The sequence below is a fragment of the Entelurus aequoreus genome, linkage group LG05 (assembly GCF_033978785.1).
Source record: "Entelurus aequoreus isolate RoL-2023_Sb linkage group LG05, RoL_Eaeq_v1.1, whole genome shotgun sequence".
Classification (NCBI taxonomy): domain Eukaryota; kingdom Metazoa; phylum Chordata; class Actinopteri; order Syngnathiformes; family Syngnathidae; genus Entelurus; species Entelurus aequoreus.
Window position 1 is genome coordinate 35672963 of NC_084735.1, and position 19359 is coordinate 35692321.

General features: G+C 38.7%; 1 protein-coding gene across 1 annotated transcript in view; it reads left to right on the forward strand.

Annotated features, from left to right (window-relative positions):
• The window catches only part of nectin3b (nectin cell adhesion molecule 3b), a 68105-nt gene extending 49070 nt beyond the window's left edge, over positions 1-19035 (forward strand). The window contains exons 6-8 of the mRNA XM_062047980.1: positions 9895-10039; positions 17915-18017; positions 18093-19035. Of these exons, the coding sequence (XP_061903964.1) occupies positions 9895-10039; positions 17915-18017; positions 18093-18266 (422 nt within the window). The 3' untranslated portion in view covers positions 18267-19035. The remainder of the gene's footprint in view (positions 1-9894; positions 10040-17914; positions 18018-18092) is intronic.
• The last annotated feature ends 324 nt before the right edge of the window (positions 19036-19359 follow it).

Below are 19359 nucleotides of genomic sequence, written 5' to 3' on the forward strand. Positions count from 1 at the left end.
TGCGGCCACAGCTCCAATCAGCCGCCTCGACAATAGAGGTGCGGAACATGGTCCATTCGGACTCAATGTCCAGCACCTCCCTCGTGACATGTTCAAAGTTCTTCCGGAGGTGGGAATTGAAACTCTCTCTGACAGGAGACTCTGCCAGACGTTCCCAGCAAACCCTCACAATGCGTTTGGGCCTGCCAGGTCTGTCCGGCATCCTCCCCCACCATCGCAGCCAACTCACCACCAGGTGGTGATCGGTAGAAAGCTCCGCCCCTCTCTTCACCCGAGTGTCCAAAACATGAGGCCGCAAATCCGACGACACAACTACAAAGTCGATCATGGAACTGCGGCCTAGGGTGTCCTGGTGCCAAGTGCACATATGGACACCCTTATGTTTGAACATGGTGTTCGTTATGGACAATCTGTGACGGGCACAAAAGTCCAATAACAAAACACCGCTCGGGTTCAGATCCGGGCAGCCATTCTTCCCAATCACGCCTCTCCAGGTTTCACTGTCGCTGCCAACATGAGCATTGAAGTCCCCCAGTAGAACGAGGGAATCACCCGGGGGAGCACTCTCAAGTACTCCCTCGAGTGAATCCAAAAAGGGTGGGTACTCTGAGCTGCGGTTTGGCGCGTAAGCGCAAACCACAGTCATGACCCGTTCCCCCACCCGAAGGCGGAGGGAAGCTACTCTCTCGTCCACCGGGTTGAACTCCAACATGCAGGCTCTGAGCCGGGGGGAAACAAGAATTGCCACCCCAGCCCGTCGCCTCTCACTGCCGGCAACGCCAGAGTAGAAGAGAGTCCAGCCCCTCTCGAGAGAACTGGTTCCAGAGCCCTTGCTGTGCGTCGAAGTGAGTCCGACTATGTCTAGTCGGAACTTCTCCACCTCGCGCACTAGCTCAGGCTCCTTCCCCCCCAGCGAGGTGACGTTCCACGTCCCAAGAGCTAGCTTCTGTAGCCGAGGATCGGACCGCCAAGTGCCCTGCCTTCGGCTTCCGCCCAGCTCACATCGCACCCGACCTCTATGACCCCTGCTATGGGTGGTGAGCCCATTGGAGGGGGAACCCACGTTGCCTCTTCGGGCTGTGCCCGGCCGGGCCCCATGGGGACAGGCCCGGCCACCAGGCGCTCGCCATCGTGCCCCACCTCCGGGCCTGGCTCCAGAGGGGGCCCCGGTGACCCGCGTCCGGGCGAGGGAAGTCTGGGTCCATAGTTTTTATTTCTCATTGAGGTCTTCGAGCTGCTCTTTGTCTGATCCCTCACCTAGGACCAGTTTGTCTTGGGAGACCCTACCAGGGGGCATAAAGCCCCCGGACAACGTAGCTCCTAGGATCATTGGGACACGCAAACTCCTCTACCACGGTAAGGTGGCACTGTACTTTTCAAGGAAGATAACTTTAAACTAGTCTTAACTTTAAAGAAATACACTCTATACATTGCTAATGTGGTAAATGACTATTCTAGCTGCAAATGTCTGGTTTTTGGTGCAATATTTACATAGGTGTATAGAGGCCCATTTCCAGCAACTATCACTCCAGTGTTCTAATGGTACAATGTGTTTGCTCATTGGCTCAGAAGGCTAATTGATGATTAGAAAACCCTCGTGCAATCATGTTCACACAGCTGAAAACAGTTTAGCTCGTTACAGAAGCTACAAAACTGACCTTCCTTTGAGCAGATTGAGTTTCTGGAGCATCACATTTGTGGGGTCAATTAAACGCTCAAAATGGCCAGAAAAAGAGAACTTTCATCTGAAACTCGACAGTCTATTCTTGTTCTTAGAAATGAAGGATATTCCACAAAATTGTTTGGGAGACCCCAAACTTTTGAACGGTAGTGTATATATATATATATATATATATATATATATATATATATATATATATATATATATATATATATATATATATATATATATATAACATTTGTTTTATTTTCTCCCCAATAGTAGATCTTAAAGGGGAACTTCCACTTTTTGGGGGGGGAATTTTACCTGTCATTCACAATCCCTATGTTAGACAAGAACACATATGTTTTTCTTTTTTTATGCATTCTAATATGGCAAATACAAGGCAAGAATGTATTTATTGTCCTCATAAAGCGTTTTTTTAAACACCCAAAAACCGCCAAAAATTCTCCATTTGCATCCCCTTACTTGAATATTAACCAAGTATTAACTATATTGTTTTTATAAGCGCTAACTACTTTTAGCGGCACTGTGATCACAGAGAGTTAACTAGCTCATGCAGCTATTGTCATATACTGAGCTGCTGCTGCTGCTACTACATCACCTCTGAGTTGGTGGAAGTTCATTCTAAATTATAAATCATACCTCCCACTTGTATAGTAGAAGGTTGTTGTCATCAACTTTGACATCCAATTTGGCGAAAAAAAGGCTCAAAAATACACAATTTTTTTTTAATTTTACCTGCGTGAGGATTATGATTAATTCTTCATCTAAACAGGAAGATATACACATCCCGTCAGTTGACATCCTAGTGAGAGCAGACATTGTACAGTTAGACGGTTTTATAATGTTAAAAGTTTTTATTTCGTGTTTAACACTTAGCAATACTGCAACTAATTAGTATTAGTGTTGATATTGTTGAAAGAAATAGCAAACGTTGTGATCCGTTTTTGAAATGAATACACCGCTGTATACTTAAAATGACCAAAATATGTAAATATTGCATGTTTTTGTATGTATATAAAACATTGAGGGAATGTTTGGATCTTTTTTAAAGCGCTTTTAGGTAGAATAGAACAAATCCCTTTAGCTCCATTGTTAGCTGACTTTTGTTAGCGTTTATTTGGGAGTTAGAATGCATTAAAAATGTGTGTGCTTGTGAATGAAAGGATTGTGAATGATAGGCAAAAGTCCAGTTCCTCTTTAACTGTCAGGACTGCCTCTCCCTACATGCAGATCACGCTCTGTGTGTAGGGCCCCACAAACCGATTGCATGAAGAAGGTCATGTAAAATGTCAATTAATGAATGACATGGCACTTTCTTTATTTTTATTCCCAGCCCCGTCCTGCTCAATCACTGATAATATTTTAATGTCAAATAAGAATACTAAAAATAATGGACTAGACTAAAAAAGAAAAGACTGGTTTGGTTTACATAGTCACCACTTTGCGAGGGGGGACTCGACTATTCGATTCAAAGAAAATATCAAGTCCAGAATGACTTTTTCAACAGCTGCTGCTCTTTTTGCTGTCACATAGGGAAGGTCAGTCATCCTGCATTACAGTAGGAAGCTTGACGAGCTGCATTTTAACGGCGGTCCGATCAAGCGGCCTGGCCTGTGTCTTAGTTCAGCCGCCATCCCAAACAAGGCGGCATAATGCTAGAGGGTGGAGGACGAGATGAAGGACGCCGTGTAAAGATGGGGGAGCTCCAAAGTCTAGGCTTGTCCAGTCTGCGTCATGATGGAAGTGTTATTTAGGATTCATTGCAGCCCATTATTGATCCCCAGCACCTCCACAGCTAAATCAACTGTAATTGACCCTTGCACGTGCGCTCACCTTTCGTCCTCCAAGCTTCTCCTCATGGGCTGTCTGTGTCACACACACACACACACATACACAAAGTTTTACACACTCATGCCCAAGCGGGCCGCCATGTGACTTGAATGCATCTTAATCACCATTAAGCCTTAATCCCTGCAGGGGGACAGCGTGGTGCATATGGCATAACAAAGCTAATTCAACAGACATTACAACAGGTTTTAAGCTCCTAACGCACAATGGAGTGAGGGAGGGGTCGATGGAGGTGGAGATGAGCGCTGTACGAGAGTCACTACACCGCCAGAAAAATACAGAACGGATAAATATGTTAAATATAAATTTGTTAAATCAACTCCACTGGCCATTTTTGGGCTTTACAGTCTATATAGAATACAATTTATTTTGGTACATACTCTAAAGAGATGCAATATAGTCACAATGATGTAGAACTGTACTGCATCATACTGGGGACCAGCCTGCACTGGAAATAATATAATAAATACATATACAAATATGGAATGACAAAAATTAATTGAACGAGCAAAAGCCTATGGAAAGTAGTTTTAATATAAATATAATTGATCAAATAAAATTGTCAATATACAAATTGTATAAAAATAACTTAAAACATAATGCATTTTATTAGATTTATTTTTTTTATGTATTTTTTTATGCATGCGCGAATGTATTCATATAATTATATATTGTATTAAATTAAATGCATTTAAATACATGTGAACAGACCAGAAGAATACAGTAAATAAATATAAATGCAGTGTATAGGTAAAGAAAAATAAAAGCCTAGGAACGCCCATGGAAAACAGTTTGCAATGGGAGAAATCCTGCTACATTGTATGTTAAAAATAGGCTTCAGTTCCCCCCGGAACCCCAGGAGGGACAAGTGGTAGAACATGGATGGATGGATGGATTGAATAAATAATTACAATTTTAAAATACAAATGCTATTAAAAAATTAACGGAAAAGAAATGTAATGTTAATAGATTTTATTTTGTATGTATTTACTGCATGCATCAATGTAATAACCTAATTACCTATAGAAATAAATCAATCAATTAATCAATTGACGTTTAACAAAAAAACGGACAGACATCACCTGAAGAATGAATAAATATTGTAAATAAAGGTCTACAAAAAATTATTGAGCGAGCAAAAGCCAAATACTGTCCATGGAAAATAGTTCTGCATCAGAAGACATCTTCTTACATTTTTAAAATGAATATAAAAAATGTTGTAAAAAAAAAAAAAAATTACAAATTTTAAGAATACAAATTCTAGAAATATAACTGAAAATGTAAATGAATTAATTAGGATTAAAAAAAATATATATTGTAAATATTAAATAACATTTATATATATATATATATATATATATATATATATATATATATATATATATATATATATATATATATATATATATATATATATAATATACAGTCGCGATCAAAAGTTTACATACACTTGTAAAGAACATAATGTCATGGCTGTCTTGAGTTTCCAATAATGTCTACAAATCTTATTTTTTTGTGATAGAGTGAGGCCATTCTAAAACCTTAATTCTAGCCTGATTTAGCCATTCCTTTACCACTTTTGACGTGTGTTTGGGGTCATTGTCCTGTTGGAACACCCAACTGCGCCCAAGACCCAACCTCCAGGCTGCTGATTTTAGGTCGTCCTGAAGAATTTGGAGGTAATCCTCCTTTTTTATGGTCCCATTTAAAGCACCAGTTCCATTGGCAGCAAAACAGGCCCAAAGCATAATACTACCACCACCATGTTTGACAGTAGGTGTGGTGTTCCTGGGATTAAAGGCCTCACCTTTTCTCTTACAAACATATTGCCTGGTATTGTGGCCAAAAAAGCTCAATTTTTGTTTCATCTGACACCACATAGACAAAGATAAGACATTCTGGAGGAGAGTTCTGTGGTCATATGAAACAAAAATTGTTTGTTTGGCCACAATACCCAGCAATGTGATTAGAGGAGAAAAGGTGAGGTTTATAATCCCAGGAACACCAAACCTACCGTCAAGCATGGTGGTGGTAGTATTATACTCTGGGCCTGTTTTGCTGCCAATTGAACTGGTGATTTAAATGGGACAATGAAAAGGGAGGTTTACCTCTTAAATCATCAGCCAAAAGTGGTAAAGGAATGGCTAAATCAGGCTAGAATTAAGGTTTTAGAATGGCCTTCCCAAAGTCCTGACTTAAACGTGTTGACAATGCTGAAGAAACATGTCCATGTCAGAAAACCAACAAATTTAGCTGAACTGCACCAATTTTGTCAAGAGGAGTGGTCAAAAATTCAACCAGAAGCTTGTGGATGGCTACCAAAAGCGCCTTATTGCAGTGAAACTTGCCAAGGGACATGTAATCAAATATTAACATTGCTGTATGTATACTTTTGACCCAGCTGATTTGGTCACATTTTCAGTAGACCCATAATAAATTCATAAAAGAACCAAACTTCATGAATGTTTTCTGTGACCAATAAGTATGTGCTCCAATCACTCTATCACAATAAAATAAGAGTTGTAGAAATTATTGGAAACTCAAGACAGCCATGACATTATTTTCTTTACTAGTGTATGTAAACTTTTGATCACGACTATGTATACAAAACCCAAAACCAGTGAAGTTGGCACGTTATGTAAATCCTAAATAAAAACAGAATACAATTATTTGCAAATCCTTTTCAACCTATATTCAATTGAATACAATCTAAAGACAACATACTTAACATTCGAACTGGTGAACTTTATTTTTTGCAAATATTAGCTCATTTGGAATTTGATGCCTGCAACATGTTTAAAAACAGCTGGCACAAGTGGCAAAAAAGACTGAGAAAGATGAGGAATGCTCATCAAACACTTATTTGGAACATCCCACGGGTGAACAGGCTAATTGGGAACAGGTGGGTGCCATGATTGGGTATAAAAGCAGCTTCCACGAAATGCTCAGTCATTCACAAACAAGGATGGGGCGAGGGTCACCACTTTGTCAACAAATGTATCCGACAGTTTAAGAACAACATTTCTCAACAAGCTATTGCAAGGAATTTAGGGATTTCCCCATTTACGGTCCGTAATATCATCAAAAGGTTCAGAGAATCTGGAGAAATCACTGCATGTAAGCGGCAAGGCCGAAAACTAACATTAAATGCACGTGACTTTAGATCCCTCAGGTGGTACTGCATCAAAAACCAACCTCAGTGTGTAAAGGATATCACCACATGGGCTCAGGAACACTTCAGAAAACCACTGTCAGTAACTACAGGTCGTCGCTACATCTGTAAGTGCAAGTTAAAACTCTATTATGCAAAGCAAAAGCCATTTATCAACAACACCCAGAAACGCCGCCGGCTTCGCTGGGCCCGAGCTGGACTGATGCAAAGTGGAAAAGTGTTCTGTGGTCTGATGAGTCTACATTTCAAAGTGTTTTTGGAAACTGTGGAAGTTGTGTCCTCCGGACCAAAAAGGAAAAGAACCATCCGTATTGTTATAGGTGCATAGTTCAAAAGCCAGCATCTGTGATGGTATGGGTAACTTACACATCTGTGAAGGCACCATTAATTTTGAAAGGTACATACAGGTTTTGGAGCAACATATGTTGTCATCCAAGCAACGTCGTTTTCATGGACGCCCCTACTTATTTCAGCAATACAAATGCCAAGCCACGGGTTACAACAGCGTGGCTTCATAGTAAAAGAATGCGGGTACTAGACTGACCTGCCTGGAGTCCAGACCTGTCTCCCATTGAAAACGTGTGGTGCATTATGAAGCGTAAAATACAACAACAGAGACTGTTGAACAACTTAAGCTGTACATCAAGCAACAATGGGAAAGAATTCCACCTGAAAAGCTTAAAAAATTGGTCTCCTCAGTTCCCAAACGTTTACTGAGTGTTGTTAAAAGGAAAGGCCATGTAACACAGTGGTAAAAATGCCACTATGCCAACTTTTTTGGAATGTGTTGCTGCCATTCAATTCTAAGTTAATGATTATTTGCCAAAAAAAACAAGTTTCTCAGTTCGAACATTAAATATCTTGTCTTTGCTGTATATTCAATTGAATATAAGTTGAAAAGGATTTTCAAATCATTGTATTCTGTTTTTATTTACGATTTACACAACGTGCCAACTTCACTGGTTTTGTGTTTTGTGTATATGGATGTGTGTATATATATATATATATATATATATATATATATATATATATATATATATATATATATATATATATATATATATATATTTATACATATGTGTGTGTGTGTGTGTGTGTATATATACTGTATATATGTATATACTGTATATATATATATATATATATATATATATATATATATATATATATATATATATATGATATATACTGTATATACGTGTGTATGTACGTATATATATATATATATATATATATATATATATATATATATACAGTATATCATGGGTGTCAAACTCTGGCCCGCGGGCCAAATTTGGCCCGCCGTGTAATTTCACTTGGCCCTTGAGGCGATATCAAATTAACACTAGAGCTGGCCCGCCGATTATATACAGCGGCGGTGCCGTGGTACCACCGCATTCACCGCTACTTCTCATACTTGCCAACCCTCCCGGGAGACTCCCAAACTTCAGTGCCCCTCCCAAATATCGTCACGTCTGCTTTTCATCCAGTCCAACTAGTGCTGGCCCAGTCACATGTGTGCAGCTTCTTGCGCACGCACGCACGCACGCACGCACGCACGCACACACGAATGCAATGCATACTTGATCGACAGCGATACAAGTTACACTGAGGGTGCCAGTATAAACAACTTTAACATTGTTAGAAATATGCGCCACACTGTGAACCCACACCAAACAAGAATGACTAACACAATTCGGGAGAACATCCACACCGTAACACAACATAAACACAACAGAACAAATACCCAGAATCCTTTGCAGCACTAATAGCGTCCCGGAAGAGTTAGTATTGCAAAGGGTTCTGGGTATTTGTTCTATTGTGTTTATGTTGTGTTACGGTGCGGATGTTCTCCCAAAATGTGTTTGTTATTCTTGTTTGGTGTGGATTCACAGTGTGGTGTATATTTCTAACAGAGCTAAAGTTGTTTATACGGGCACCCTCTGTGTAACCTGTATAGCTTTTGATGAAGTATGCGTTGTATTCACGTGTGTGTGCGCACAGAAGCTGCACATGTCTTGTGTCTGGGCCGGCACGTTGTCAGAATGGATGAAAAGCGGACGTTAAAGGCAATGCCTTTAAGGCACGCCCCCAAGACTGTGGTCCGGGTGGACTACGAGATATAATGACTGATGAACACCTTTGTTCGATAATGAAGGTTGACTCAGCTCAAAGCCTGAACCCCGACATTAATGAACTAGCATCCAAGAAAAGATGCCAGGTATCTGTCTTGGGCACATCAGATTAGATCAGTGTGTTGCAAACTGAGCAGTTTAAAGTCCTGAATGGTTGGTTTATTCATTGTTATTTTATTTTCAAATTTATTAGCCTGTGGAAAAAGTTAATGTTGATATTCACCTCAGAAGGCTGCAAATAGAAAAGAGACATTGAAAAAATGTTTTAATTGTATTTGATATGCCATTGAAATTTTTTTATTATTATTAATATTATTTGAAACTCGATTTTGCGTGTCACTATAAAGTTATATAAGCCTTGCTTGTTCAATATTCAATGCAAAACTTGTTTGAGTCCCTGTTAAAAGGTTAATTTCATATAGAAATCATATATATGACATATATATTATATATAATATACACATGTATATTATATATGTGTGTGTGTATATACTATATATATATATATATATATATATATATATATATATATATATATATATATATATATATATATATATATATATATATATATATATATTGCATGCATTAATGTATCAACATAATTATATATTGAATTAAATCAAATACATTTAATTTAATTTATTCACAATAGGGGACAGACCTGAACAGAAAAATAATAAGTATAAAAATAGGTACACAATAAACAAGAAATAAATTAAGTGAATGAAGGTCTTGAATACCTTTCGAAAAAAAACTTCTGTATAGAGAGACATCCTCCTATATTTTTTAAAAGAAATGCTTAAAATGAATGAATACAATTTGACTAACTGAAAACATATTTTAATTTTGTAAGATTGTATTTTTAATCTATTAATGTAATCTATTGAAATAAATCTAACACATTTAATAGAAATTATTTTTAACAATAACGGACAGACATGACCATAAGGCGGCCGTTAGTGACAGGTTTTGTGTTGTATACTGGTGGTCTCGCCATCTTGTAGTTTAGCAGCTATGACAACTAACCGGGTCTTTTTTTCCCCACACAGACCAGTCACAGGCTCAAAGGTCAAACTCCATCGCTGTTGCCGGGGCAGTGATAGGCGCTGTCCTCGCTCTCTTCCTCATCACAGTCTTCTTCATCGTCCTTGTCACCGCCCGCAAGGCCCCGCTACCGGCTTTTTCGGACAAAGTGTAAGTCAAATAGTTCATTAAAAGGGAGTTTGACAGAGGAGCAGCAGAGGGTTCTCCTTCACACTCTGGTGAGCATTTTGCATTTCTCCATGCGCTCTAACAGGGGTGCCAAACGGCTGTGCTTCTGGATGGAAACTCTTTGGTGTACTCTCGCTTCTGCTAAAGGGGCTGTTTGCAACTTGCTCAAAGTTACATTTAGTGGTTTAACAGTACATTATGTGTGTATGTATGTATGTATGTTGTATATATATATATATACACATATATATATATGAATGAATGAATGAATGAATGAATGAATGAATGAATGAATGAATGAATGAATGATCTTTATTGTCATTGTGCATGTACAGGTACAGGTCCAACGAAATTTAGGTTGCTTCCCTAAGGTGCTTTGCTTCACAATATATAAAAACAACACAATATACACAATATGCAATATGGCCTAAGACCACTCTAAGAGGCAATGTAAAAAAAACGAGACAGTAAAAAGTACAAAGTGACTAGTGAACTGACTAGAGAGGAGTAATGCTGGTTCCCAGTGTGCTGAGGGGGTGGGAGTCAGCATTTCCTACCTCCTATGCTGTGCAGGCATTTTATTTTGGATTAAAATATGTAAATAAATATGATAAATATTGTCCAGTTGGCGTGTAATCACTGATTGCACAGTCCCGGATCGTGATTGACCGGTGGCATGATTTTTTTTTTTTTTTTTTTTTTTTTTTTTTTTAATTTTATTTTTATTTATTTTATTTTTTTACATTCCAGCTGCGTTTAGTGCAGTTATGGCCCGGGGGTAGAAACTGTTCTTGAGTCTATTTGTGCGGGTTCGCATGGTTCTGAAACGTCTGCCGGAAGGCAGCCGATCGAAGTGGCTGTTGCCGGGGTGGGATGGGTCCTTGAGTATGTTGGCTGCCTTCTTCAGGCAGCGGGAGTTGTACAGTTCTTCCAGGGAGGGGAGGGGGCACCCGATGATTTTTTGGGCCGATTTGACGACCCTCTGGAGAGCTTTCCTCTCTGCTGCTGTGCAGCTGCAGAACCATACGCAGATGCATTATGTGAGGATGCTCTCCACAGAACAGCGGTAGAAGGACACCAGTAGATCCTGTCTCAGGTGGAGATTCCTGAGTACTCTCAAGAAGTAGAGCCTCTGCTGTGCCCTCTTGACGATAGCCGTGGTGTTGGTCCTCCAGGACAGGTCCTCCTCCAGGTGAACTCCCAGGAAGCGTAGGGATGAGACTCTTTCCACACAGCCCCCGTCGATGTACAGGGGCTGTATGGTAGTTTTTCTCCTCCTGCTGTCCAAGATCACTTCCTGGGTCTTGAGCTGGTTCAGCTTCAGGTTGTTCGCCCTGCTCAACACTGCCAGCTGCTCCACCTCGTCCCGGTATGCCGTCTCGTCGACCCCAGAGATGCAGCCCACCACCATTGTGTCATCGGCAAACTTTATGATGCGATTGCCGGGGTAGGTGGCTGTGAAGTCGTGGGTGTAGAGTGAGTAGAGCAGGGGGCTCAGCACGCAGCCCTGAGGTGAGCCAGTGCTGAGGCTGAGGGCTGTGGAGGTGTGGGTACCCATCCTCACCCTCTGACAGTGGTCAGTAAGGAAAGTCTTTAATCCAGAGACAGCTGGGGTTGGATATTCCGAGGTCTGCTAGCTTGGTCACCAGTCTGTCAGGTAAGATGGTATTAAATGCAGAGCTGAAGTCTACAAAGAGCAGCCGAACATAGCTTCCCCCCCCCCCCCCCCCCCCCTCCATGTGGGACATGGCGGAGTGGAGAGCCGTAGTGATGCGTCCTCCGTAGACCTGTTGGCTCGGTAGGCAAACTGATAGGGGTCCAATGCGGGCGGTAGGGATGAGAGGATGTGGGTCCGGACCAGTTTCTCGAAACACTTCATTGTAATAGAAGTGAGTGCCACTGGCCGGTAGTCGTTCAGACAGCTGACAGTGTTTTTCTTTTTGGGGACCGGGATGATGGTGGAGGTTTTCAGGCAGGATGGGACGGTGGCCTGGGACAGGGACCGGTTGAAGATGTCGGTGAGGACACCAGTCAGCTGATCAGCGCAGTCTCTCAGCACCCGTCCGGAGACGCCGTCCGGTCCCACAGCCTTCCTCGGATTCACGGCTTTCAGTGTGTGTCTGACCTCGTGCTCCGTCACTGAAAGAGTGAGGCTGCTGTGGTCTGTCGAGTGAGGTGTGACTGCTGATTGAGGTGTGGCTGTTGGGTGAGGTGTTGCTCCTGAGTGAGGTGTGACTGCTTCCGATGGTGTTACCTCAAAGCGGGCGTAGAAGGAGTTCAGCTCCTCTGCCAGCCGGGGGTCTCCCCTGCCGGCCGGGGGGTTGCTGGGCCTGTAGTTGGTCATGTGCTGGACCCCCTGCCATACCCTCCTGGAGTCGTTGCTTTGGAAGCAGTCCTCAATCTTTGTTTTGTAGTCCCCCTTAGCCTCCCTGATACCACGCTTCAGGCTGGCTCTGGCAGTGCTGTAGAGCTCCCCATCGCCAGATCTGAACACGGTGTCCCTCTCCCTCAGCAGCCTCTGCACCTCTCTCGTCATCCACGGCTTTGTGTTGGAATAGACTCGGACGCGCTTATCCACAGTAACAGAGTCTGTGCAGTGTTTTATGTAGCCCAGTACTCCTGATGTGTATTTCTCCAGGTCCTCGTCTTCAAAGACCTCCCACGCAGTGGTGTCAAAGCAGTCTTGCAGCTTTTCAGTGGCACCTTCAGGCCAGGTTTTGATGGACTTTGTTGTGGTGGGAGCACTTATCCGGGTGGGGGTGTATGCTGGGATGAGTGGCAGGGATGTGTGGTCTGACTGGCCCATGTGTGCTAAATATATATATATATATATATATATATATATATATATATATATATATATATATATATATATATATATATATATATATATATATATATATATATATATATATATATATATGTATGTATGTATGTATGTATGTATGTATGTATGTATGTATGTATGTATGTATGTATGTATGTATGTATATATATATATATATATATATATATATATATATATATATATATATATATATATATATATATATATATATATATATATGTATGTATGTATGTATGTATGTATGTAGGTATGTATAATATATATATATGTATATATACAGTATTTATATATATATATATATATATATATATATATATATATATATATATATATATATATATATATATATATATATATATATATATATATATATATCTACTGTATGTGTATATGTGTGTATGTGTATGTATATATACATATATACGTGTATATATGTATACGTGTATATATATATATACGTGTATATATGTATACGTGTATATAGATATATACATACGTATGCATATTGATATATATATATATATATATACAGTATATATATATATATATATATATATATATATATATATATATATATATATATATATACATTTATATATATACATTTATATACGTTTATATAGATATATATATATACATATATATACATGTATATATCGTATTTTTCTGACTATAAGTCACATTATTTTTCATAGTTTGGCCGGGGGTGCGACTTATACTCAGGAGCGACTTATGTGTGAAATTATTAACACATTACCGTAAAATATCAAATAATATTATTTAGCTCATTCACGTAAGAGACTAGACGTATAAGATTTCATCGGATTTAGCGATTAGGAGTGACAGATTGTTTGGTAAACGTATAGCATGTTCTATGTGTTATAGTTATTTGAATGACTCTTACCATTATATGTTACGTTAACATACCAGGCACGTTCTCAGTTGGTTATTTATGCTTCATATAACGTACACTTATTCAGCCTGTTGTTCACTATTCTTTATTTATTTTAAATTGCCTTTCAAATGTCTATTCTTGGTGTTGGGTTTTATCAAATAAATGTCCCCAAAAAATGCGACTTATACTCCAGTGCGACTTATATATGTTTCTTTATTATGCATTTTCGGCCGGTGCGGCTTATGCTCCGGAGCCTGTCCCTTTTGGGGTCACGGGGAGTGCTAGAGCCTATCTCAGCTGCATTCAGGCGGAAGGCGGGGTACACCCTGGACAAGTCGCCACCTCCTCGCAGTATATATACGTATATACGTGTGTATATACGTGTGTATACGCATATGTATTCTATATACATTATATATATATACTGTGTATATATACGCAGTGTTGGGTTAGTTACTGAAAACCAGTACCTAGTTACAGTTACTACTTACTTTATTTCAAAAATAACTCAGTTACTAACTCAGTTACTTACACCAAAAAGTAATGCGTTACTGTGAAAAGTAACTATTTAGTCTTTTTTTTTTAAAGGCTCCCATTAATGCCCTTTTAGCCGTCACTTCAGTACTGTTATTGCACTGGAGAATAATACAATCTGTTGATCACCTTGACATGCATTTGCACCACTGAACTTTGCTAAGCAATGTGGTCTACATACAACACACAAAGACAAAGATATGTTTCAAAGGGCCAATTTATTTTATATATATATATATATATATATATATATATATATATATATATATATATATATATATATATATTATATATATATATATATATATATGTATATATATATATATATATATATATATATGTACGTATGTATATATATACACGTGTATACATGTATATATATACACGTATATATATGGATATATATACATGTATATGTATACGTATATATATACTGTATATATATATATATATATATATATATATATATATATATATATATATATATATATATATATATATACGTATGTATATATATACACGTATATATATGGACATGTATACGTATATATGTATACGTATTTATGTGTATATATATATGTCACTCTTGTCCTATAATGTCATGGCATATAAAAAAAATGGTGGGCAAGTACAATAATGTAAATGTTAAGTCTGCTATTAGATCATATTTGCCATACATATAGGGTGGCGTGGCTCAGATGGTAGAACTTGAGGGTTCCTGGTTCGTATTCCAGCTTCCGCCATCCAAATTATGGCCGTTGTGTCCTTGGGCAAGACACTTCACCCACTTTGCTCCCACTGCCGCTCACACTGGTGTATGAATGTGCATGAATGTTTGGTGGTGTCGGAGAGGCCTTGGGCGCAAATTGGCAGACACTTTTCCATCAGTCTACCGCAGGGCAGCTGTGGCTACAAATTTTAGCTTACCACTATAATAGTGTGAATGTGGAGTGAATGGATGATGGCTTCTCAGTTCTCACTGTAAATTGTTGTGAGTGTCTTGAAAGGCACTCACAAGGCACTCATACCAAAGACTATAAAAATGGGACCCATTTCCTCCCTGCTTGGCACTCAGCATTAAGGGTTGGAATTGGGGGTTAAATCACCAAAAATGATTCCCGGGCGCGGCGCCGCTGCTGCCCACTGCTCCCCACTGCTCCCCTCACCTTCCAGGGGGTGAACAAGGGGATGGGTCAAATGCAGAGGACACCTAGTGTGTGTGTGACAATCATTGGTACTTTAACTTTAACTTAACTTTAACTTATATATATTTCATCCATTTTTGTTATTAAAAACTAACTCAAAATATGTTTTAAAAATATATTTTATCAATACTTTTTCAGGTCGTTTAACACATTTGGTTCTATGAATATAGACTACTTATCTATAAAATAAAGAGATTGTATGCATACTTAATACTAGTAAGAGTACTCTATCTTTGGGAAAGTATTAAGTGTGACCGTGGCTGGATCTCCCTGTGGGACGACATGGGGCAGGGCGACTCGAGCCTTGCCACTCTCCTTCATCACACGCACGCACGCACACACACGCACACACACACACATAGTCATCTCATAGCAATCACACGCACAAACACACACACACACACACTCACACACACACACACACACACACACACACACACACACACACACACACACACACACACACACACACACACAGTCATCTCATAGCAATATGAAAGAAAAAAAGCATTCCATGTTGAAAAATGAATGTCATCCTGTGTGATTGGACTCAGTCACTCTGACTTAGGTCAGTGCAGGAGTTGCTATTTGATTTTGAGCATAGCCTACGTAAAATAAATAATAATGTTAAAAATGTAACTACAGTAGTAGCTCAACTTAATAGCTTGATTGGTTCTGTGACGGAGCGCTTAGTTCAAAACACTTGTATTTTAATTAATTGTCTCCTATGTAAAATGTATTGAAATCGATTTAATTGGTGCTTAGTTGCTTATATCATTTTAACATGTGACGTGCCTTTTAATAAATAAAAACACATTTTTAGATGAGAGGTATTTTATTAATTACAATATAATTTACTACTCACAACTAAAGTTGTATGTACTAATTTACAACATTTACCTTGGAGAGTGGACTTCCACAGTATCTCTTTCCAGCTGCTTCTCGGTCAAACACACCAACAGCAGCTTTTCTATATTTTCATTGATATCCAACTTTAATATAATTTTTTTAACATCCTTGGCTGCCATCAACTCATTCTTCTTCAGTGTGGTGCAGACTTGCAGTGGTACGCTCGAAATGACTTTGCCAAGTTGGCGACACACTAAATCATGTTTTTGATGATTTATTTCTTGAATTCAATTAATATCATCCTCTTCTTCTGTCCTACACATAATAAAGTTATGTGCATCTCTATCTGTACAGCAAGTACATCCAGATGTTCTTGGACAAATCTTACGGGGTTCACTGTGACATTTGCTACACCAAATAATGGCGGGGATGCTTGTAAGTCAATTTTTTGCTTGCAACCTAAAGCCTAACGATTATCTGAGAGACAGCTCTTATCTCAAAACCCTCTTAAAATAGGGCATACTTAAGTTGAGGTACCACTTTATAAGAAATGTTTTTAAAATAGCTTGAATTTCATATCAACAAAAATCTTAGGGCACATTAATGAAGGGAACAACTAAACCTCTTAAATTTTAGTAATAGTAACAACAATGGTCCGATAATAATATAATAACAATAGTCAACAGTTTTTATTTTTTGCAAATATATTTTATAGAATTTTACAGTTAAAATCACATTTAACAATCATACTTTGCTCACTCAGACCCTTCATACAGGCACACATCCACTTATACACACTCACATGCATACTTGAGGAGAGAGGTGCACTTGGGCTTTAACAACTCAAGGTTTACAGTGTGACATTATTAGAAAAAGTACCTAGATATTGTATATATCCATCCATCCTGCACTGGCTCAGGATCAGCAGACGATCCAGACCATAGCAAGATGGATGAATATTCCTCGGCATCAAGGATCCTCAGGAAGTTATCACTAGATCACCTCCCGGGGACCTCTACACCGTTCACACTTAAAAAAGAAGAAGAAAGTCAAATTTTTGTGCTTTGATCAGATGCAAAAAAAATAAAAATAAAAAATAAAATAAAAAAAGTCATCAAAAAAAAGCAAGTAAACCGTGACAAAACCATATCAAAAGTGACACAAAAAATCAATAGTAGTGTGGGAACAATACAAAAAAGTAATAACAATTATTAAAAAAAAGGAATAAAACTACAAAAAAGATATGACAATTTTTTAGTTAACAGTTGATAGTAAAAAAAAATAAAATAAAATAAAAAACCTGGAGAAATATTATTTAAAAAAACACATTATTGATCATTAAGTATTTTATTATGGTTGATTTTTCAAAAATGGTAAAGGGTTGACTGCAGTATTAGTATTATCATTAATACACTGGGAAATTGACCATTTTAACAACATTTTATAATTTCCTTGTCTGGTAGAAATCCTGCCATTTTCTTTACTCGTATTTATTGGTATTTTTTTTTGTGTTTGCTTCTTTAAAGAATCGACCTTCCCCCGACACACAAGCCTCCTCCTCCCTACTCAGAGCGAGCCCCTGCTGTTCCTATAGGGGTCCATGCCTCTCAGGTGGCCTGGCTGTGTCAGGTATCCTAATCCTCATCTTCATCCCTATGTTAATATGCACATTTAGTCTTCATCACATGTTTTGTTTCCAAGCAGAGCCGCAGGGCCGAGCGAAGGTGCGAGGCCACCGAGAGGCAGCGACCTCCCAAAGCGAGGCCGGGACCACCGGGGACACAAAGCCCCACCCACCAGCTGTCCAGCCTGGAGTGGGTTTGTCACCAGAGTGGGACAGAACAAGTGTACATCAACCACCGTGAACATTATGTGTGACGGACATGACAGCTCTCACTTTGAGCGCCGTCAAGCTCCGAGCAGATTGGATCTACAGTAACCACTGAGCCATCGGTCTTTGGTTCTTCTGGAGGACCGTCTTCCTTTTGACAGACATGTTAAAATAGAAATACACTGTAAAATGAGCGTTCCCTGAAAAGAATACTTTTTGGGGGGCGGTTAAATGTTTATTTACTTCTCCGAGTGTTCATGCACATGCATGCCTGTGTATTGAATTCGATACTCAGGTCTCAGCTTATGCTGCTTTCAATACTGCTTAGAAAAAGAGGAAATATCCAAGTTGCAGTTTGCAGGATACAACCACAAACAAGAAAAAACATGACTGACAACCACAATAAGCTGTTTATGTTGTGAGGAAATAATTTAATTGTTTACAGTCCTGACTACTAAGCTAATCTTTTGAAAGCCTTTGGTAAAAAAAAAATTTAAAAAAAAGGCTGTGTACATAGATTTATGACTTCCCAGTTTTGAGGAATGTAGCATTAGCTTAGCCTAGCTTAGCAAATGCATCTTATATTCTGATATTGTTGCTGGTTTACTACTTTCAGAGCAATAATAATACCCTTAACAGATTGCTGAGAGGTGAAGAAATAGTCACAGAAAGATTACGGTAGCAATTGTCTATATTTTAAGAAATAATTAGCTAATATAGGATGAAGAGTGCCTTTTAGCCTTAAAACGAGGCTAGCATAACTTTTAATACAAACATTAAGGCGCTTATCTTATAACAGGGGTTTACCTAAACATATTCAAAGAATACAATAAAATACTTTAAAACCACATCAGTCTAAAATCAGCAAACATTGTGAAGCACATTTTTGTTTCTTCTTTGAGTTGTCAAACTAATATATTTACTTCAAGCCCTGAACAATACAACTATCGCAAGCTGTTAAAATCATACATTCTGTGGTAAATTTTTGTAAAAATGTTTTCAAAAAATACAATGTAGTTTCGGTTTACAGTGTTTGTCAAATAAATAACATTATTTTGTTTGTTTTAAACATGTTTTTGATAGACGTTCTATGTTTTCTCTTTTTTTGTTACATAAATGTATGTCAGGTCTGAGACATAA